The sequence below is a fragment of the Sus scrofa genome, chromosome 5 (genome assembly GCF_000003025.6).
Source record: "Sus scrofa isolate TJ Tabasco breed Duroc chromosome 5, Sscrofa11.1, whole genome shotgun sequence".
NCBI lineage: Eukaryota > Metazoa > Chordata > Mammalia > Artiodactyla > Suidae > Sus > Sus scrofa.
This window is the reverse complement of record NC_010447.5, coordinates 77,113,274-77,130,378: the sequence shown is the minus strand read 5'-3', so window position 1 is coordinate 77,130,378 and position 17,105 is coordinate 77,113,274. Positions and strand designations below refer to the sequence as shown.

General features: G+C 40.9%; 1 protein-coding gene across 3 annotated transcripts; it reads left to right on the top strand.

Moving 5' to 3' along the window:
• Positions 2,664-16,888, top strand: SLC38A2 (solute carrier family 38 member 2). 3 transcript variants are annotated; one of them, XM_003126626.6, is made up of 16 exons: positions 2,664-3,008; positions 4,154-4,351; positions 4,654-4,735; positions 4,884-4,999; positions 7,851-7,924; positions 8,027-8,119; positions 8,252-8,333; positions 9,688-9,770; positions 10,400-10,458; positions 10,550-10,717; positions 11,115-11,194; positions 11,310-11,410; positions 11,954-12,078; positions 12,452-12,596; positions 12,710-12,807; positions 13,867-16,888. In XM_003126626.6, the coding sequence occupies exons 2-16, from the start codon at positions 4,236-4,238 to the stop codon at positions 13,963-13,965; spliced, it is 1,521 nt and encodes a 506-aa protein (XP_003126674.1). In that variant the 5' UTR covers positions 2,664-3,008; positions 4,154-4,235; the 3' UTR covers positions 13,966-16,888. The 3 variants fall into 3 exon arrangements, with proteins under 3 accessions (XP_003126674.1, XP_013853418.1, NP_001304010.1); XM_013997964.2 differs by lacking the exon at positions 4,884-4,999 and having other exon boundaries at positions 2,729-3,008; positions 13,867-16,572; NM_001317081.1 differs by lacking the exon at positions 2,664-3,008 and having other exon boundaries at positions 4,236-4,351; positions 13,867-13,965.

The following is a 17,105-nucleotide window of genomic DNA, read 5'->3' as shown; positions in this document are numbered from 1 at the left end:
GGTGAGCAAGAGAGAACAAGATGGAAGTCAAAGACTTTGTGTAACCTAATCTTAGAAGTAACATGCCATCACTTTTGCTGAATAGAAGCACAGGATAGATCCACCCCCCTATTTGAGGAAAGGGGGATTCCAAATGAGTATGAACAACAGGTGAGGCTCCTTGGGCTCCGTCTCAGAATTTACCCACCAGAAGGAATAGTGGGAGATTGGGGTGCAAATACACGCTAGAGTCACATCAATGAAACAATAAAAGGAATTCCCTGGTGGTCTAAGAACACAGTGGTTGTCAGTGCTGTGGTTGTCAATGATCTCTCTTGGGATAGGTTTACTCTCAGTAGCTTTCAAAATTCTTCGATACCAACCCACAGTAGGAGATAGATTTTACACCATAACTCAGAATATATACATATTTATACCTAATCAAATTTAAAGTTTTATAGGTTAGTGCTGAACATTACTATATATGGACTATAGATGACAAACGGATATTTTAAATTCTATTTTCATTCTACTGAATTAAAGAGGGGGAAAAAAAAGGCTTGTAGTAATCCACTGAATTCATCACTACCCGTTCTTGGGTCTCATTCCGCAGTTTGAAAAGCAGTGTTCTTCTAAAACATTCGCTTAGGAATGAAGCATAATCATGGTAGCACTTTTTTTTTTTTCTGTTTTGTTTTGTTTTCATTTGGGGGGGGGTTAAATTGTAGCACTTCTGACCAACAAGCATTTGGGTGTTTCCCAGAAATTGGATCAGGGTACTGTGTCCCCTGCATTCTGGCCCAAAGCATAAGGTCAAAAATTCAAGCACAATGGGCTTCACTTGGAAGTCACTGGAATTACCAGCTATGACTCAAATTGGCCTTTGAAAACAGGAATCAAACTGGCAATAGAAAAATCGATGTTTCAATACCTCCCCCTCTCTTTTTGTTATTTCCTGTTCAGGTTCTCATCATATGGAAATCAGAACACACAACACATACACAGACCCTCAACTTTACAGGTTTTCTTCAGCACACACTGGAAAACCGACCAAAAAAATCCATCGGACAAGGACAAGAGAAGTCGTTTTAACGTCCCACCTATAACCACCACTGACTACCCTTCATGACATGCATGAAGACGGGATTTTTAAGACCTTTTGATTTTCATCCGTAGCAATCTGATGGAAAGGAACTTCCAGGAAGTCCTCTCTAACCCACTGCTAAGATAGCTCTCCACACAGGAAGAGGTGACCGGTGTTATTTGGGAAGGTATGTGGAAGAAAGATAAAGTTTTGTTCAGTCCCAGTTGTACTTCAAGTCTCAGACTTGCCCTGCGGATCTCACAGCCTCCCTGGTAGAACAAGAACAATTCTGAGTGCAAGACAGTACAGGTTTTAAAAAGTCCTCACCACATGGTTTAGAAAAGTCCCTGCAAAGAGAGGGGTGATTACCGCGTAGGGAGACTTGCTGAGGCTCAGTGACGAAACTGCAGTGGCGGTGAGGGGAAGCCTGGCACTAAAGCAAGAAAGAGTATTGTTTAGGTGAGGCAGGTCTGACCAGTTGAAGGGGTGGGAGACAAAGGAGCGTAAAGGGGAAATCGGGTCCTCCCTTGTCAATCACGAACCCTGGTGCAGGCCCAGGGCACCCGCAGCCTCACGTGCCACGGAAATAGACAGTTGTACAGATTTCCTCAGGAAAACATTGAAAGCAGAAATTGTGATCACACCCAGCCCTGCCCAATCTCTCCCACGTCCCCAAAAGGAAGAGAGCAGTAGGTCAAATCGTTTGTTTATTCATTCATGCAACCAACAATTCTCTCTCCTAAGAGGCCTTTGTTTCCAGCCTTTCCGGCGGCACCGAGTATTCCACAGCGGAGGGGCCCCCTAGTTGCCTGGCTCAGCAAGACCACATCCACACTGGAAGGGGAGGACCAGCATTCCAACCGAGGCGAGGAGGGCTGTCCGATCGGGGTGGGGTGGTGGAATGCGTGAAATGCGTCTGCGAGAGGACCGCGGGCCTCCTACACCTCCTCGGTAGAGGCGGGACCCCCACCAGGGATCCCTTCCGAGGGGTCTGGCTTCCTGGGCAGGATCTAGCTTTGCCCTAACTAGGGTTTTCCGGGTCCCCACGAAAAGGATATCCCGAAAAGGAGCTGCCAACCGAGCTAATCAGACTAGTTTTGAAGAGTGAAAGCAGGTCTACGAGGTGAAGAAAGAACGAGAACAGAAACCTCCCATGGAGACAACATTGCTGCTTTGGCCCAACTTTGCCAGAGAAAACCCCCATGTAAATCGCAAAAATAACAGGCAGGAAAGGTTTGGGTGGGCGGGATGTGTCCCCAAAAAGCTTCGAGGAGAAAGCAGAGCCTGCTGCTGGTAACCCGGGCAGAAGGAAATGTGAAGGGAACCCTTTCTCAGAGACAACCCCTTGTCTAGGGCACCAATCGGGGCTGAAAGGAACAGAGCGAGGGAAGCACTGGGGTCTCTCCAAACTGCCCCGGAGCCTGCACAGTAGGCTTCGCCAGTGCGGGGGCGGTGGCGGGGGGTGCCAGTGGGCCGGACCGCCCGCCTCTGCCGCGGGGGAGGGGCGCGGCTGCGGCGGGGCGGGGCTTCGAGGGCCCGGGCGGGCCGGGGGCGGAGCACAGGTGGTGTTGATACACAAAGAGCAGGCACCCAGCGGCTGCGGCCCCGCCCACTGACGCGTACTCCCGGGCGGCCGCTAAAACCCGCCGCTCGCCGGGCTGCTCCAGAGCCGCGCGACGCCGCCGTCCGGGAGCACTTTCCTCGCCTCACCGCCGGCAGCCCGACCACGCGTTCCCACACACTCGCGCCTTTCCTTTCAGACGGCGGACGCCGGACGATTGGGGCGGCAACGTACCATTTCCCTTTTTAAATTAAAATTCTTTTCCTGTCTGTTGTTGGGGTTTTGTTTTTGTTTTTGTTTTTTTACAATTTTTGTTTGACTGAGAAAAACTCACCGAAGGCCTTTGCGTGTTGTTTCCGGGATACAGGAGCCGAGACCTCTGAGGTAAAGCGCGCGGGGGCGTCTGTGCAAAGGGCGCGGGCCCCCGGCGGAGCGGGGGAGGGGCGTCCGGGAGGGGCCGCGGCGGGAAAGCAGCTGCGGGTGGTTTGCTTCAGCGGAGGGTGTTTTCGGTCTGCTGGCCAGTCTTCGACCCCGGCCCGCACGAGGGTCACCGCCCTCCTCCGGGCGGGGGAGGGGCGCGACGCAGGGGCCGCGTGCCCGCCCGGAGCGGAACCGCATCCTCCCGTTAGGGGGAGGGGAGCCAGCTGGGCCCGCGGCTCCGCTGCGACAAGTCTTCTGACTGATTTGAATTAATGAAAACAATTACAGCCAAGGGTCCCGGAATTCGGGGGCGGCGGAGGAGGGTTCGGGTTTTTAGTATAGCTTGGGGGCCAGGACTGGGGAAGAGCAGCCGGGAACGTTTGACAATCGGCGATCGATATTGCATCAGTTTCCTTTCCGGGCATAGGAGGGGCCAACCGGGCGAAGCGCTCGCGGGCCGAATGCCTGTGGACGGGTGTGCTCGAAGGCACGGGCGTGCGCGTGTAAACAAACCTTAGGCGCTTCTGCGAGCCCGCGAACGGACGTCCTCCCCTTCTCGGGAGAGGAGCACTCGTGTCAGCCCTTTTCGCCCGCTTTGAGTCTGTGTGCCGCAGAGGCATTTCCCCTTCTGGGGGCTCCGGGAGTGAAAGGACGGACGACGCGGCATTGCTGTTGCAAATGCCAGACACGGGGAGCTTTGCGCTTGGGCTCTGGGCTGCTTGCACATCCAGCCAATGTTTGGGTGGGATGTGTGCCCTGCGTGCATGTGCATGACCAAGGAGGCTTCGAGAAAAGCAAGAGACTCCTTCCCGTGAAAGTGGAGAGAATGGAGAGGGCGAAACTCTAAATTCCAGTGGCGAGAGGCCGCGGGGTTCAGAGGGCGCGGGCCTCCGAGGCCGCAGCGCTGCAGTGGGACCATCTTTGTTCTCCGCGGCTCCGCGGTCTGTACTTTTCCGCCCCTCCGCGCGCGCCCCCGCCCCTCGCGCTCGGCTGGTACTTTTCCACTCGCCTGGCCAGGGATGAATCAGCCGCGCTGCGCCGCCCGGCGGCGTCACGTGACCAGGGCGGGCGGGCGCTGCAGTCCTGACGCGCCGCCTCTACCTTCACAGGCAGCCGCCCGGGCCCGTGCATCGCCAAGGACAAAAGGCACCCGGCGTTACTTGCTGCTCCCGATTCCTGTCGCTCCACAGCATGAAGAAAACCGAAATGGGAAGGTTCAATATTTCTCCGGATGAGGACAGCAGCAGCTACAGTTCCAACAGCGACTTCAACTACTCCTACCCCACCAAGCAAGCTGCTCTGAAAAGGTGGGAGAAGTTGTGTGCTTTTTTAAAAAACGACTTGTATATACACTGAAGGTTCTTTACCTGGGACTCTGCTTCTGTTGCTTTAATTTACTGTAGCGTTTGGAGAGACTGTGCAATTTTTGAGATGATGGGGTTTATTGCAATGACATGATATCCTGTAAAAGTCTTCCAGTTAAAAGACTCCTAGTTAATGTGCATTTAAATAAAGATGTGTGACAGCTAAATGGGATGGGGGCTTTTGTGTTAAAGCATTCCTTTGTATCTTTCAGCCCAATTTAGGATTTTTTTCTCTTTTTTTGCAGCCATTATGCAGATGTAGATCCTGAAAACCAGAACTTTTTACTTGAATCGAATTTGGGGAAGAAGAAGTATGAAACAGACTTTGTAAGTTAAAAACAATATTTTGTATCTCTGTGGCTTTATGGACTAAAAGAATAGTTTTACTTTTAGATTTCAAATCTAACTTGCCCAAAGCTGGTTTTTCTCCTTTTAATTATTGTTATATGTTTGGTTATCGTTTCCCTCTATGTAGCATCCAGGTACTACTTCCTTTGGAATGTCAGTATTTAATCTGAGCAATGCGATTGTGGGCAGTGGAATCCTTGGGCTTTCTTATGCCATGGCTAATACTGGAATTGCTCTTTTTATGTAAGTATGTGTAAGTAGAGAGTCTGCCATGCAGGGCAGTTAATATGATACAACGTATATTTTGGCTCCAGAGACTGAATTTACAGTTGAAGTAGTTAAAAGTCATTTGCTTGAAATTTAAAATATGAGAATTCAGAAAAATCTCTTTATTCTACTATTTAGCTGCATGATACTAAAAAAGCCAATTAGAGAGGAAAAATTAGGACAACATCCAAAACTGATAATTAAACTGAAAGTGTTTAAGTCAGTGGGAATAGTTAAAATTGAAAAGTGATTGGCTATTAAAAAAGAATTGTTGATAAGTCCTGGGTAGTTAGAATTTTTGTTCTGGCAAAATCTGAAGCAAGAGGTATTAAAAAACATGGTATCTCCAAGTCAGTTGGTAAATTGACAGTCATCCCAAGGACCTGTGGCCCCTTATGTACATAAGGAACACAACTAGTTTTTTTTTTTAAATATATAGGGTGTGGTGGTATTTGCCTAACCTGGAACATGTTTGTTTTGAGACAAGTGAGTCATAATCTTCTGGACACAGAAAAGCAACCCATATGTGATTTTTTTTTTTTTAATACATATTTCTTCAGGCCTTGTGATTGCCACAGCAAAAGAGGAATATTTTAATAACTATCCGCTTTGAATTGCTTTTTTTCTTTTTTCTTACCCAGTTAGAATTAGTTATTCCTGTACTTTCCAGCATAAATACTTAGAATTTTGGAACTATGTACTTTAGAACAGTGGTTTTTAACTGTTTGGGGGTCACTGACCCTTGGAGAGAATATAGTAGAAAAGTTTGGACCTTTTCCCAGGAAAACAAAAGAAAAATGCGTGTAAAGTTGCGTACACATTTTCAGTGACGTGTGTATCGTTAACTACTAAGACTACTAGTACCGCCTCCTAGCTAAGGTGCTTTCTGTGGAAGATAGTGTGATTTACTGTCTGGATGAAAAAAACTGCTCGTACACGTAGCCTGGCATTGTCTTTTAGCTACAGGTGTATTTTAGTTAGCTAACTGGTGCCTTCTACTCAAGTTATTTTTCCCAGCAGAAAAGAAATTTGTGATGAAATTCCACACTGAAGTTAAGCATGGCTTTGAGCACTGGAAGCTAGGATTCACTCAGCTTATTACTTCATTAGCGTGAGGCTATTGGCAATCTAAGAATGAGCACCAGGAATTTACATAGAAAGGACCCTGGAGTTTCAAATTTTTCCTTGGGGTGCTTGAATGGCATTATTGTCAAGTATTTGAAACCCTTCCTAACTCTTAGTATGAAAATTGGAGGCAATTTTTAAAAGCTCCCAGTGTGATTATGGTGCAGAATTTTCATGAGATAAAATGGCACCTTTGTTTCATAAGAGAAAGCAACATTTTAATCTTACCTTTGTACTTGTGAAATTATTTATGCTTAATAGGGTCTGTGTGTTTGATGATTAGCTGTTTTAATAAAGAGTTAAATAATATCAAGAGTGCTAAAGTGGCTTTTAAAATCTATCAGTATTTTACAAAGTTTATTTAGATGTATGGAGGCAAATGGTCCAAAAGCCATGTGGCTGCCATGGTCTGGTTAAACCACACTGTAGCTAACCCTGTTAAGTAGAATCAGTCTTGAGGCTGAAAGTGACCTCAAGGATTGTGAAATCTATTCATTCCTCATTGTCCTTTCTTTGTAAAAGAAAGGACTAAATTTGTCAGCACAGTTTGAACATTTTGCTTAAGCTATGCTTGGTCCAGTTAGAGGTAAGGCTGATGATGTCATTTCCACGGCATTCTAGACCCCATAAAACTTTTGGCATGAGAATGGCAGCTCAGTGCTGCCACCTATATTTAACTAACATGCATCAGTTTCTTTGCCATGCGTACATTGTACTGTATCCACTGTGCCGGTACAGAATTTTGAAAATGTGACTGTCTTATTTGCAGAGTTTTCCATGAGTTTCCAGATTTTGATTTTTTGTTGTTGTTATTCCTTATAATAAAGAAGAAATTGATGGTTTTCTTGGCTTGCCTAGTGGAGAAAAAAGTAAAGCTGAAATGAGAGAGAGCATGTATCCTAAAGGAAAACTTAGTGACTTAGTAGAGAACCTTTGGTCCCTCGCTATTCCTTCCCCTCCCCATTCCATCCAAGTAAAAGGGCTTAGAGAGGAGACAGCGCAGGCAGTGGGACAGTTTGCCTCCTTGTTCTAGCACAGGCATTGTTTAACTTTGTGACAAAGCTGGGCCTGTCTTCCATACCATGGGGGGCAATATAGTATATCGTCATAGTAGTTATTTCTCTGATTTGTGTCCAGTTGTTTGTTAAGCCGTGCCTTGACACTTAACATGTCAGTATCTTTCCCTGTTCCTTTATAGTCCCATTGTTCTGCTTATATATAATATGGTCCAATATAAAAGGTCTCAAGACCTTTCCTGAACCTATCTCAGTCGGATTTCACATATACCTTGTAGGCTGGGTTTACTGGCAGGTGTTAAAACCATTTTACAGGTAAAAGCAACTGTTACCACGCAGAGAAGTGGCAAGTACACAGCTAAATATTATGGTGCCAGAATAAAAATATCAGTCTTATAACTCTACCACTGGGAAATTAGGCTGTCCAGTGTCTTCCAGCACCTTCTGTTCAGTGGGTGACAGTAGAGCTATTACCTGAGACCTGAGACAGTCATGTTTAGTGCCAGGTAAGAGGACTTGTTGACACCAGCCAGGAGAGTGACCACCCATTCTTGGGGACATTTGATCTAGCACAGAAAATACTAGGACAAGTTCCATATTTAATGTTTAAATAAAAACCAAAAAGAATTGTCTTTAAATATAGATGTGCTTTTTTATAACCCTGTGCCTTTTCCTTCTCTTATCAGAATTCTCTTGACAGTTGTGTCAATATTTTCCCTGTATTCTGTTCATCTCCTTTTGAAGACTGCCAATGAAGGAGGTATGGTAGCATTCTTGATATTTCTAAACAATTATGCCTATTGTGATTTTCTTCCTCTTATAAAATACTTTCTTTCACGCTTCTGGGTTCTTTAAATTACAGGGTCTTTATTATATGAACAACTGGGGCATAAGGCATTTGGATTGGTTGGAAAATTTGCAGCCTCTGGATCCATTACGATGCAGAACATTGGAGGTAAGAATTTTTAAAAGACTGCCTTGGGTAGATCCTTTTTGCTGTTTGTGTAGCAGAGAGGGGTGACACGTTATATTTTGTGTCACATGCCACATTTTGCACTTGTAATGGTATAATTTTGTTTTCCTCCAGCTATGTCAAGCTACCTCTTCATAGTGAAATATGAGTTACCTTTGGTGATCCAGGCATTAATGAACATTGAAGCTACGGATGGGTAGGTGCTAAGTAAGGTTGCTCATAAAAAACCGTCATGGTCTAAAATGATTTAGATACATTTTATCAAAGTTGGATACAAAATGATGATCAGTAAATTTTTTTTTTTTTATAAATGTTCCTATTGAATCTGACCAAGAAGTCCCCCATAAACTAATTTGATCTTTTGAGAATGAAAAGTCAAAGATAGTAGCTAGTCCTTTAACACTGGATACCAGATTTATACCCTGGATGTGAAAACAGGTTTTCTAGAACTACTTACCTTTTTTCCCTGTTTACTATCCCAAGAAGTTGTAGTTGAATAACATATACTCCAATCTAAATTAGGACTAACATTTTGAATTACATTAGTTCCTGTCTGGTTTTTGCAAATTTTAAGCCTCATCTATTTAAGATTCAGAAAGAGCAGAAAATGTGTGGCCCTGCTGTAAAAACCTTATCCTTCTATTGCAAAGTCATTCACCCCAGTGGACTAAAAGGTTTTTATCTAAAGTAAACATGAGGAGGGATAATTTACTTCCCAACTTACATGTGGCTCGTTATCTCAAAATAGAGAGGTGTGGTTATCTCTTTGACATTGGAAATTTAATAAGCTGATCTTTGAATATTAGCTTTCCTTGGGGGGTTTTGTTGCTGAAGTAGACCGAGTAGAATTGACAGGGCAATCAGAATTTGAAAATAGTTAATTTAAAACATTGCTAGAACTCTTAGGAGAGATGTACAACATTTTCTCTGAGTTCAGAAGGGATCTTTTTACTATTTTTGGAGTCACGGTGGTGCTCTCTACAACCTGGAATACGTTGTTTTGGGAGGTCAGGTTTTGTGGTTGTGTTCTTGCCTATGTATTTATCGAAGTATGAAAAAACTTCCTTGTTGAAACATTATAATAAGTACATTTGCTAATGGATGTCTGAAAGAAACTTGTTTTAAAACTCCCTTATTTCCAGCATTTAAAAAAATGGGAACTTAAGCTATGACAAAGTTGATGGATAATCTTCTGAAAATGCTTAAAGATAAGATTATTGGCTTTACAATGTCCCTTTGTTCCCTACATTAGCCTTTCAAGCCTTTAAGAAGCATTTTAAGTTATGAATCAGCTGGCAGCCTTCCCAGAGCAAACAGTGGGACAAAAGTTAGACTGTTTCGTACCCGATTTCTAACTTGAGTGAATGTTCATCTAGCAGCTAAGTTAGGAATCTATTCCTGTCTACGTGGGCTTTTTTGAAAAAGCGGTCCTCTCTCTAAACCTGTCTTTTTTTTTTAAAGTATGAAACGAGTCCTTTGAGAAGATGTGTATGTCATTCTGGGGATATTTGTGGCTGGTTGTGACCTTGTTTTTCTTTTCTTTCACTCAGATTGTGGTATCTGAATGGTGACTACTTGGTTCTGCTGGTGTCCTTGGTGCTCATTCTTCCCTTGTCACTGCTGAGGAATTTAGGTGAGCAAACCCATCTCTAGAGAGGACTGAAATGAGCCCCAGCTGGCTGGCTTCCTTTTAGTCAAAATGAACGAGAACTAAAGGAGACGAAAGCATTCAAAGGGCTTAAAAAAATCCTAGCAAGATAGTTACAATGGGCCCTGATTTTTTTTTTTTTTTTTTTTTCTTTTTTCTTTATATAGTCATACCCACCACATATGGAAGTTCCCAGGCTAGGGGTCAAATTGCAGCTGCACTTGCCCGCCTACACCACAACCACAGCAACACCGATCTGAGCTGCATCTGCACCTTACACCACAGATTGCAGTATTGACAGACTCCTAACCTACTGAGTGAGGCAAGGCATCAGACTGGGATCCTCAGACACGTCTGGTTCTTCACCTGCTGAGCCACAGCAGGAATTCCAAGGACCCATATATTTTGTTGACATTTATATCATCTCTTGCTTTCTAAAAATACATAAGGATAGTTAATTGTTTTAGTTAATAAGTATTTTTAAGTAATTCTGCATCTTACTGCAGAAGTTAGAAATTTCGTTGTGTCCACACTGAAGTCTTGCAAGCAGAATTGAGTTATATTTGCCCTAATACTCTTTTTTTTTTTTTTTTTTTTTTTTCCCCTTCACACAGGATATTTGGGATACACCAGTGGCCTTTCCTTGTTGTGTATGATGTTCTTTCTAATTGTGGTAGGTATAATTTTTATTTAAAGCTAGAGATTCTTTTTCCAAGTCCTGTCACGTTATTCAGTCTAACAATTGCAAAATAATATATTTTCAGGTGATTTGCAAGAAATTTCAGATTCCTTGTCCTGTGGAAGTTGCTATAATAATTAATGAAACCATAAACAGCACCTTTACACAGCCCACAACTTTTGTACCTGATATGGCTTTTAATATGACTGAAGATGATTCTTGCCGACCACGTTATTTTATCTTAAACTCACAGGTAACTAAATACAATCTTTTGCTCAAAGAAAGATTTTTGGGAAGGAAACAGAAAATACCCACTGGAAGTTTTTTAAAAACATGCCCAAGGTAAATGGAGATGAGGTAAAGAGCTGCTTTTTAGGAACCATGATTAGCTCATTGAGGATGAGGAGAAAGCACTGGTTTGTATCTTAAAATAGGTTGAGAAATAAAGTAATCACCTGTTGTTAAAATTGACACATCCGGAAGTGAGGATATTGAACACAGTGAACAAACTAAAAGAGTGGGAGCTAATTACGCAAGAAAACATTATTTTAGGCTTTGATTTTTAAATTAATGAAAAAATATAAGTTGCAAAACTGATAACATGAGTTTGTTACATCAGGATATTAAGAACGTTTTTACGTCTTTTGCAGACTGTCTATGCTGTGCCAATTCTGACCTTTTCATTTGTCTGTCATCCTGCTATCCTTCCCATTTATGAAGAACTTAAAGGGTGAGTACTTTGCCTACTTTCATGTAAACTTATTGGAAAAACTGGTAATATATTGGATGACTTGCTATAACTATTGCTAAAATATGTGTCTGTATTTTCCTTTGAATTTGCGTAGCCGCAGCCGTAGAAGAATGATGAATGTGTCCAAGATTTCCTTTTTCGCTATGTTTCTCATGTACCTGCTTGCTGCCCTCTTTGGATACCTGACTTTTTACGGTAAATAATGTCTAGTTTACCAAAAGGACACTTAGTGAAATGAAATTGGTCCTTCTGTAACTTTAAAAACTCAAGTCTGTTTTGGTATACTTCATATTTGTGATGAGAAATTGAACTTAGAATTTCCTACAGTATATTGAATCAGTAATTTCTAGAATCCAGGTTCAATATGCCATTAGCCGTTTAATGACATTTTTATGTGGTATCTTCATCCTGTCTCCTCTCCCATCCCCTTCAGATTATGCGCACACACACACTCACACACACATCCCCCCATACCATGGATGGGATTTAGCTATTTAGCTCCTGTTGTTTTTAATGGGGGTCATGTGGCTAAATCTCTTCTTGGTATTTAGAAAAATTTTCCTTCAATGTTATTTTAATTGCATTAACCCTAATTCCAAATTAATCTTATTAGCCTCTTAGTTTATAGTTATTTTGCGAGTAGCTAATAACTTCAGTGCAGATTTTCTAACTAATCTCTAGAGAGAATGGCACACTTGAAGCTTTTTTTGTTTTGTTTTGTTTTGTTTTTCCTTATAGACCACGTTGAGACGGAATTGCTTCACACCTACTCTTCTATCATGGGAACTGATATCCTCCTTCTCATTGTCCGTTTGGCTGTGTTAGTTGCTGTCACCTTGACAGTGCCTGTAGTTATTTTCCCGGTAAGTAATCACCTGCTCTCCTTTCAGTAGGAATGAGTTGTTAAACATGAAGATTTGTGAGATTTTCATCTTCTGGGAGAAGGGAAACAGTACTATTGCAATATCAAGTTGATAGTGGTTTTTGAAGGTGTTTTTTTTGTTTTTTGTTTTATGTTTGTACATTTTTAAAACATCCTGGAGCTTTTTTTCTGTACTTTAAGGTGCAGAATGATCTTTACAGTGTTCATACGTTTCAAAAACAGCAGTAGAGGAGGGGGTGCAGTTTTAATATTTAAATAGCTGTTTGTCTAGATATATTTATTTCTTGTTGTTTGAGTTTTGGCTTTTCCACTATTTAAAGTTGCAGTATTTATTTATCCATTTCTTTTTGCAGATCCGGAGTTCCATCACTCACTTGTTGTGTGCAACAAAAGAGTTCAGCTGGTGGCGTCACAGTATCATTACTGTGTCCATTTTGGCATTTACCAATTTGCTTGTCATCTTTGTCCCAACTATAAGGGATATCTTTGGTTTTATTGGTAAGTCTTAGGAAGTATCAGAGTTGATTGAAATAGCAGGGATGTTAAGGTTTAAAAAATGAATTAACAATGATTCATTAAATCCTTAAGGAATGGTAAATGTTCTTTTACAGGTGCATCTGCAGCTGCTATGTTGATTTTCATTCTTCCATCTGCCTTCTATATCAAGTTGGTGAAGAAAGAACCTATGAAATCTGTACAAAAGATTGGGGTGAGTGAGAGATTATGATTGGAGAAAGAATAAAATCGAATGCCATAAATTCCTCAACTGATTTTAATTTAGTCTCCTAAATGTCATTTATTCTAGTTTTATTTTAAGTTTCTAGTAAATAGAATTGTGCTTCACATGTGGAAGATTAGAGGAGTGCAGGGGGGGTGAGAGATGGTTTGCCATCTAATACATAACCTTAAGTTAACTGTAAGAAAATTCTTAGATATTTTAGAGAGAAGAACAGAGTGTAGAGTATACAGATACTGACTCAACTTTCAACGTTTAAGCAGTATTTGTGGACCACCTACTGTGTGACAGGCGCTTAAATGGGCCTAGAGTGTGTAAAAGAGGAAGAAATGGGTTTTAGTTGAGTGAGACTAACCATCTTTGAAGCAAAGCTCTGGGAGGCTATTTCTACACTTTGAAGTGGCATAACAAGTGATTTTACAGAGTATGAAGTGTTAGCTATGGATGATCCTGGTGGGGATATTTAGGGAAAAGACCGCTTTTCAGTCCTTATTCTCCACTACCATTGTAGTGTGATGAAAATACTAGAATTGTTTAGAAACCAACAACAGCCATCTTGTCTTACTCAAAATATATGGTGGCAGTAATTGAAGGGTAGGATCAGAGGACGACTTATTCATGTTTCTTAGAAAAACCTCCAGCTTGGACTTAGGCTGCATTTTTAAGATGACTTGGGTTTGATTTTGTAAGTTACATTTTTTCCTTTAAAAAAAAAATGCAGAAATCCCAGTCCAGTTGTGTTATATAAGAAATAGTTTATTCAGCAAAGAAAATTTTTTACCATTGCATTTGATAGAAAGGAGTAGAAAGGGAAAGTTGTTGGAAGGTTTCAAAGATACATATTTTGAAACATCAAAAAATACATATTTAGTGCTATATAGATAACCCCTTGATCAATCATTCAAGACAGTTTAAATATCTTAGCACTATGAAATATTATGGATACATGTTGAGTCATTTTTAAAAGCAGGCAGAAGATTTAGCGTATGTTTTGTTGTTTGCTGATCAGTTTTCTCTGTGTGCTCCTTGCAGGCTGTGCTCTTCCTGTTAAGTGGCATAGGGGTGATGACCGGAAGCATGGCCCTGATTGTGTTGGATTGGGTACACAATGCCCCAGGAGGTGGCCATTAACTGGCACCACTAAAACTCCAATAGTCCATTTGATGCCAGTGTTGAGTCAGCTCTCAACTACTATGAAATTTCACCTAATGTTTTCAGTTTCACTTCCTTTTGAAGTGCAGATTCCTCGCTGGTTCTTCTGAGTGCAGAATAAGTGAACTCTTTTTGTTTGTTTTTGTTTTGTTTTGTTTTTTTAAAAGAAACTATTCTGTATGATAGAAATGGATGTTAACAACAAAACCACGAGTCTCGGGTTAACGGAAGTGACAATTTTATTCCATTCCAGAGAATGGACGAACTCTTAACTTTTAATCAAGCCACATGTTTGGCTGTGTCATTGTTTAACTTGGATATTTTATGATTTTACTTGAATGTGCCTAATGGAACCATTCGATGTGAGAAACAATTCTTAATTTACAGCAAAGTATTGAAATAACCATTGAGAAAAACACTATTATTTTTTGTACCAAAAATATTTAAAGACCTCAGAAGCACTATTTTACTTTTTAAAATCGCTTTTTTTGAACTTTATCCAAAAGCAGTTGTCAATAAATTCCGTAAAAAAATTTCATTGTTATTTAAAAACGTAATATGAAATGATTTGCCTTTTTGTAGGCATGATAAGCCAAATACTTTTTTTACCCAAAATAATTTTTAGAGAAAATGATGTAATGAAAAATTGTACCATGAATAGTAGCATAGTTTTTTCCATTCAGACTTCACCGTTAAAGGCTATTTGCTTGATTGTGGCTATACCAAATCAGATGAACTCTGTTCATCACTTTTCTCCTCTGTCCCCAAATAATTTGGTTCATTTAACTGAAATATTTATGGCTTCAATCTAGCTTCAATCTATTAGAATCAATAATGCAGTTATTTCTGTGGGAAATAAAGTAACTGATTTTGAGGTACCAAATAGTGCAATTGGGTAAAACAGGGTTTATTCAGTTGCATCTGCCTCCAGAGTTGTGTTGACAGCTCCAGGTTTTTTTGGGCCAGCCCTTTTTTGGCATTGCTTCCAGCAGTGGAAAATGGGCATTTGATGGCTATAGGCCAAAACTTCTATCCAGAGAGTACAACTTTTCAAAATGCTCATGTGCTACTGGAAGTGTGAATTACTTGACAATGTATGGTTTAGTTGTGTTCATGTTTTGTCTACAGTAGAGGTCTTATCCACAGGTTACACCGATATTTGGTATAATAGAAGCTCTCTTCATATAGGCCACTGGGTTTCTCATGCAGTAAGCTTTTTTAAAACTCCTTTGCACTGGATTGTCATCTCATTCTTGTACAACATAGAATTACTTGTTTACATCCCACAGATAGTTAGCTAGGGAAAACAGTGCAAACCTGAGTGTAACTAGTCGGTCCGACTGCATGTTCACCCTTCCATTTCAATCCCAGTTAGAAGTGAAAAAAATTCCTCGGCTTTAAGAGCACATTTATTGTACGTCACGGTGTATGGTGAATATATTATTAAATAATGTGGTACTTTGCTCATCAGACATAATGTCTAAACTCTAATATACATAATTCCATTAGTGGTTGAGGGAAGCAAATAATGGAATCATCAATTGGTTGTCTGGCTCTAAGGTTGTTCTCTAAACATTTGTAGTTTTAGGCAAGGGCCAGAAATGTGGCAGACGTGGTTTTTGTTATGCATTCTTGTATCATATGTGACTAAATTACAGACGAGACGTCTGTAATCAAAGACCCTTGTGGAACTGGAAGACATCTTGTAGTGCGACATTGGGTGAAACCAATGGTCCATTTTTGTTTGTTTCTACGAAAAGGGAAGTGGGGACCATCTTGAAAGGCAGTGAGAAGACGGATTCTACAGCACTGCTTTCATTTAATCGGGCACTTGGCACTCCGTTTGAATCCAGAACCTCACCTCTAGTTCAGACCAAGAATTGGCACTTCAGCTAGAGTTCCTGGAAAAAAATGGCTGGTTTTGTATCTTAAAGACTTGCCAGGGAATACCAAGTAAAGAGTTGTTCTCTACAGTTTACATCCTTTTACATGGGAGCAAATACCATGCAACCCGAAGAAATGGAAAAAAAAAAAGCTCTTACAGCCAATCAGTGTGAGGCTCCTCCCATCGCCTGACTGTTTAAGGTTCAAAATCAACTGCCAAGGGTAAATTCCATTGCATGATTTTCTTGGAACTATTGTATCTACCTGGAGGTTCCTAAGCTGAATTCCCAGCAATGAGCAGTCTTCAGTATTAAAACCACTGTCTGGTCACCTCATTTTGCATTACTGTCTTCCGTGGATGTTTCAGTTATAACTGTAATGTTATTTATAGAACAGCATTAATCCATTAAAGCTAACCTATTTTTCAATATTTATGATAATCTTATGTACATACATTGTCTGTCCATATGTATTTGTAAATAGGTTGTAAATACTGTCATGTTTGGGTCCTGGGTTCAAATGTATATATTCCTATAAGTTTCTTAACTGCATTTTGATGAATTTACATTATGTATCTATAACAATTGTCCCCAAAGTACCTGTACAGAGATTTCAATAAGCAAATTGAGAAATTGTGTAAACACTAGAAATTTAAAATACTGTTCAAATTGTATTTGCAATAAACAAACTGGTTGAACATCACTTTTTTTTTTCATGAAAACTTGGTGCAAATTCAGATCTCGTATTTAAATTTTTAAATAAGGTCTAGATTTTCAAAATGCAGTACTTCTCAAAATGTGACCTAGTGTAATGGAATCAAATGTGATCTAGTGTAATGAAAGACCTTTGAGAACCTGGGTGTGTGAAGCTTGGTGTATATAGTGTAAATATCTCCACTGTACTGTTAAGAGACCAACAATTCCAGTATGGCTTGTTGGCAAAGAGTGCTACACCGTTTCAATGAAACATTGTATGTTTGTTTTAACTGAACTAAAATAAATACATGCTTAATCCTGAATAGCAGTGTTTTATTTAAGGTGATGATAAGACATGTCAGCTGGTATATTTTGTAAGTCTGGCCACCTAGCATTTAGAGGGTGCCATATAATGTAATAATGATGCAAGAAAAAGTGGTTGGGAAAAAGGTTCAGTTTGCTCTTAAATTCCTAAGGACGATTATGAGGAGGGATGAAAAATGCTCCAAGGCATCTGGAGGACCTGAGCGTGGCTCTGCT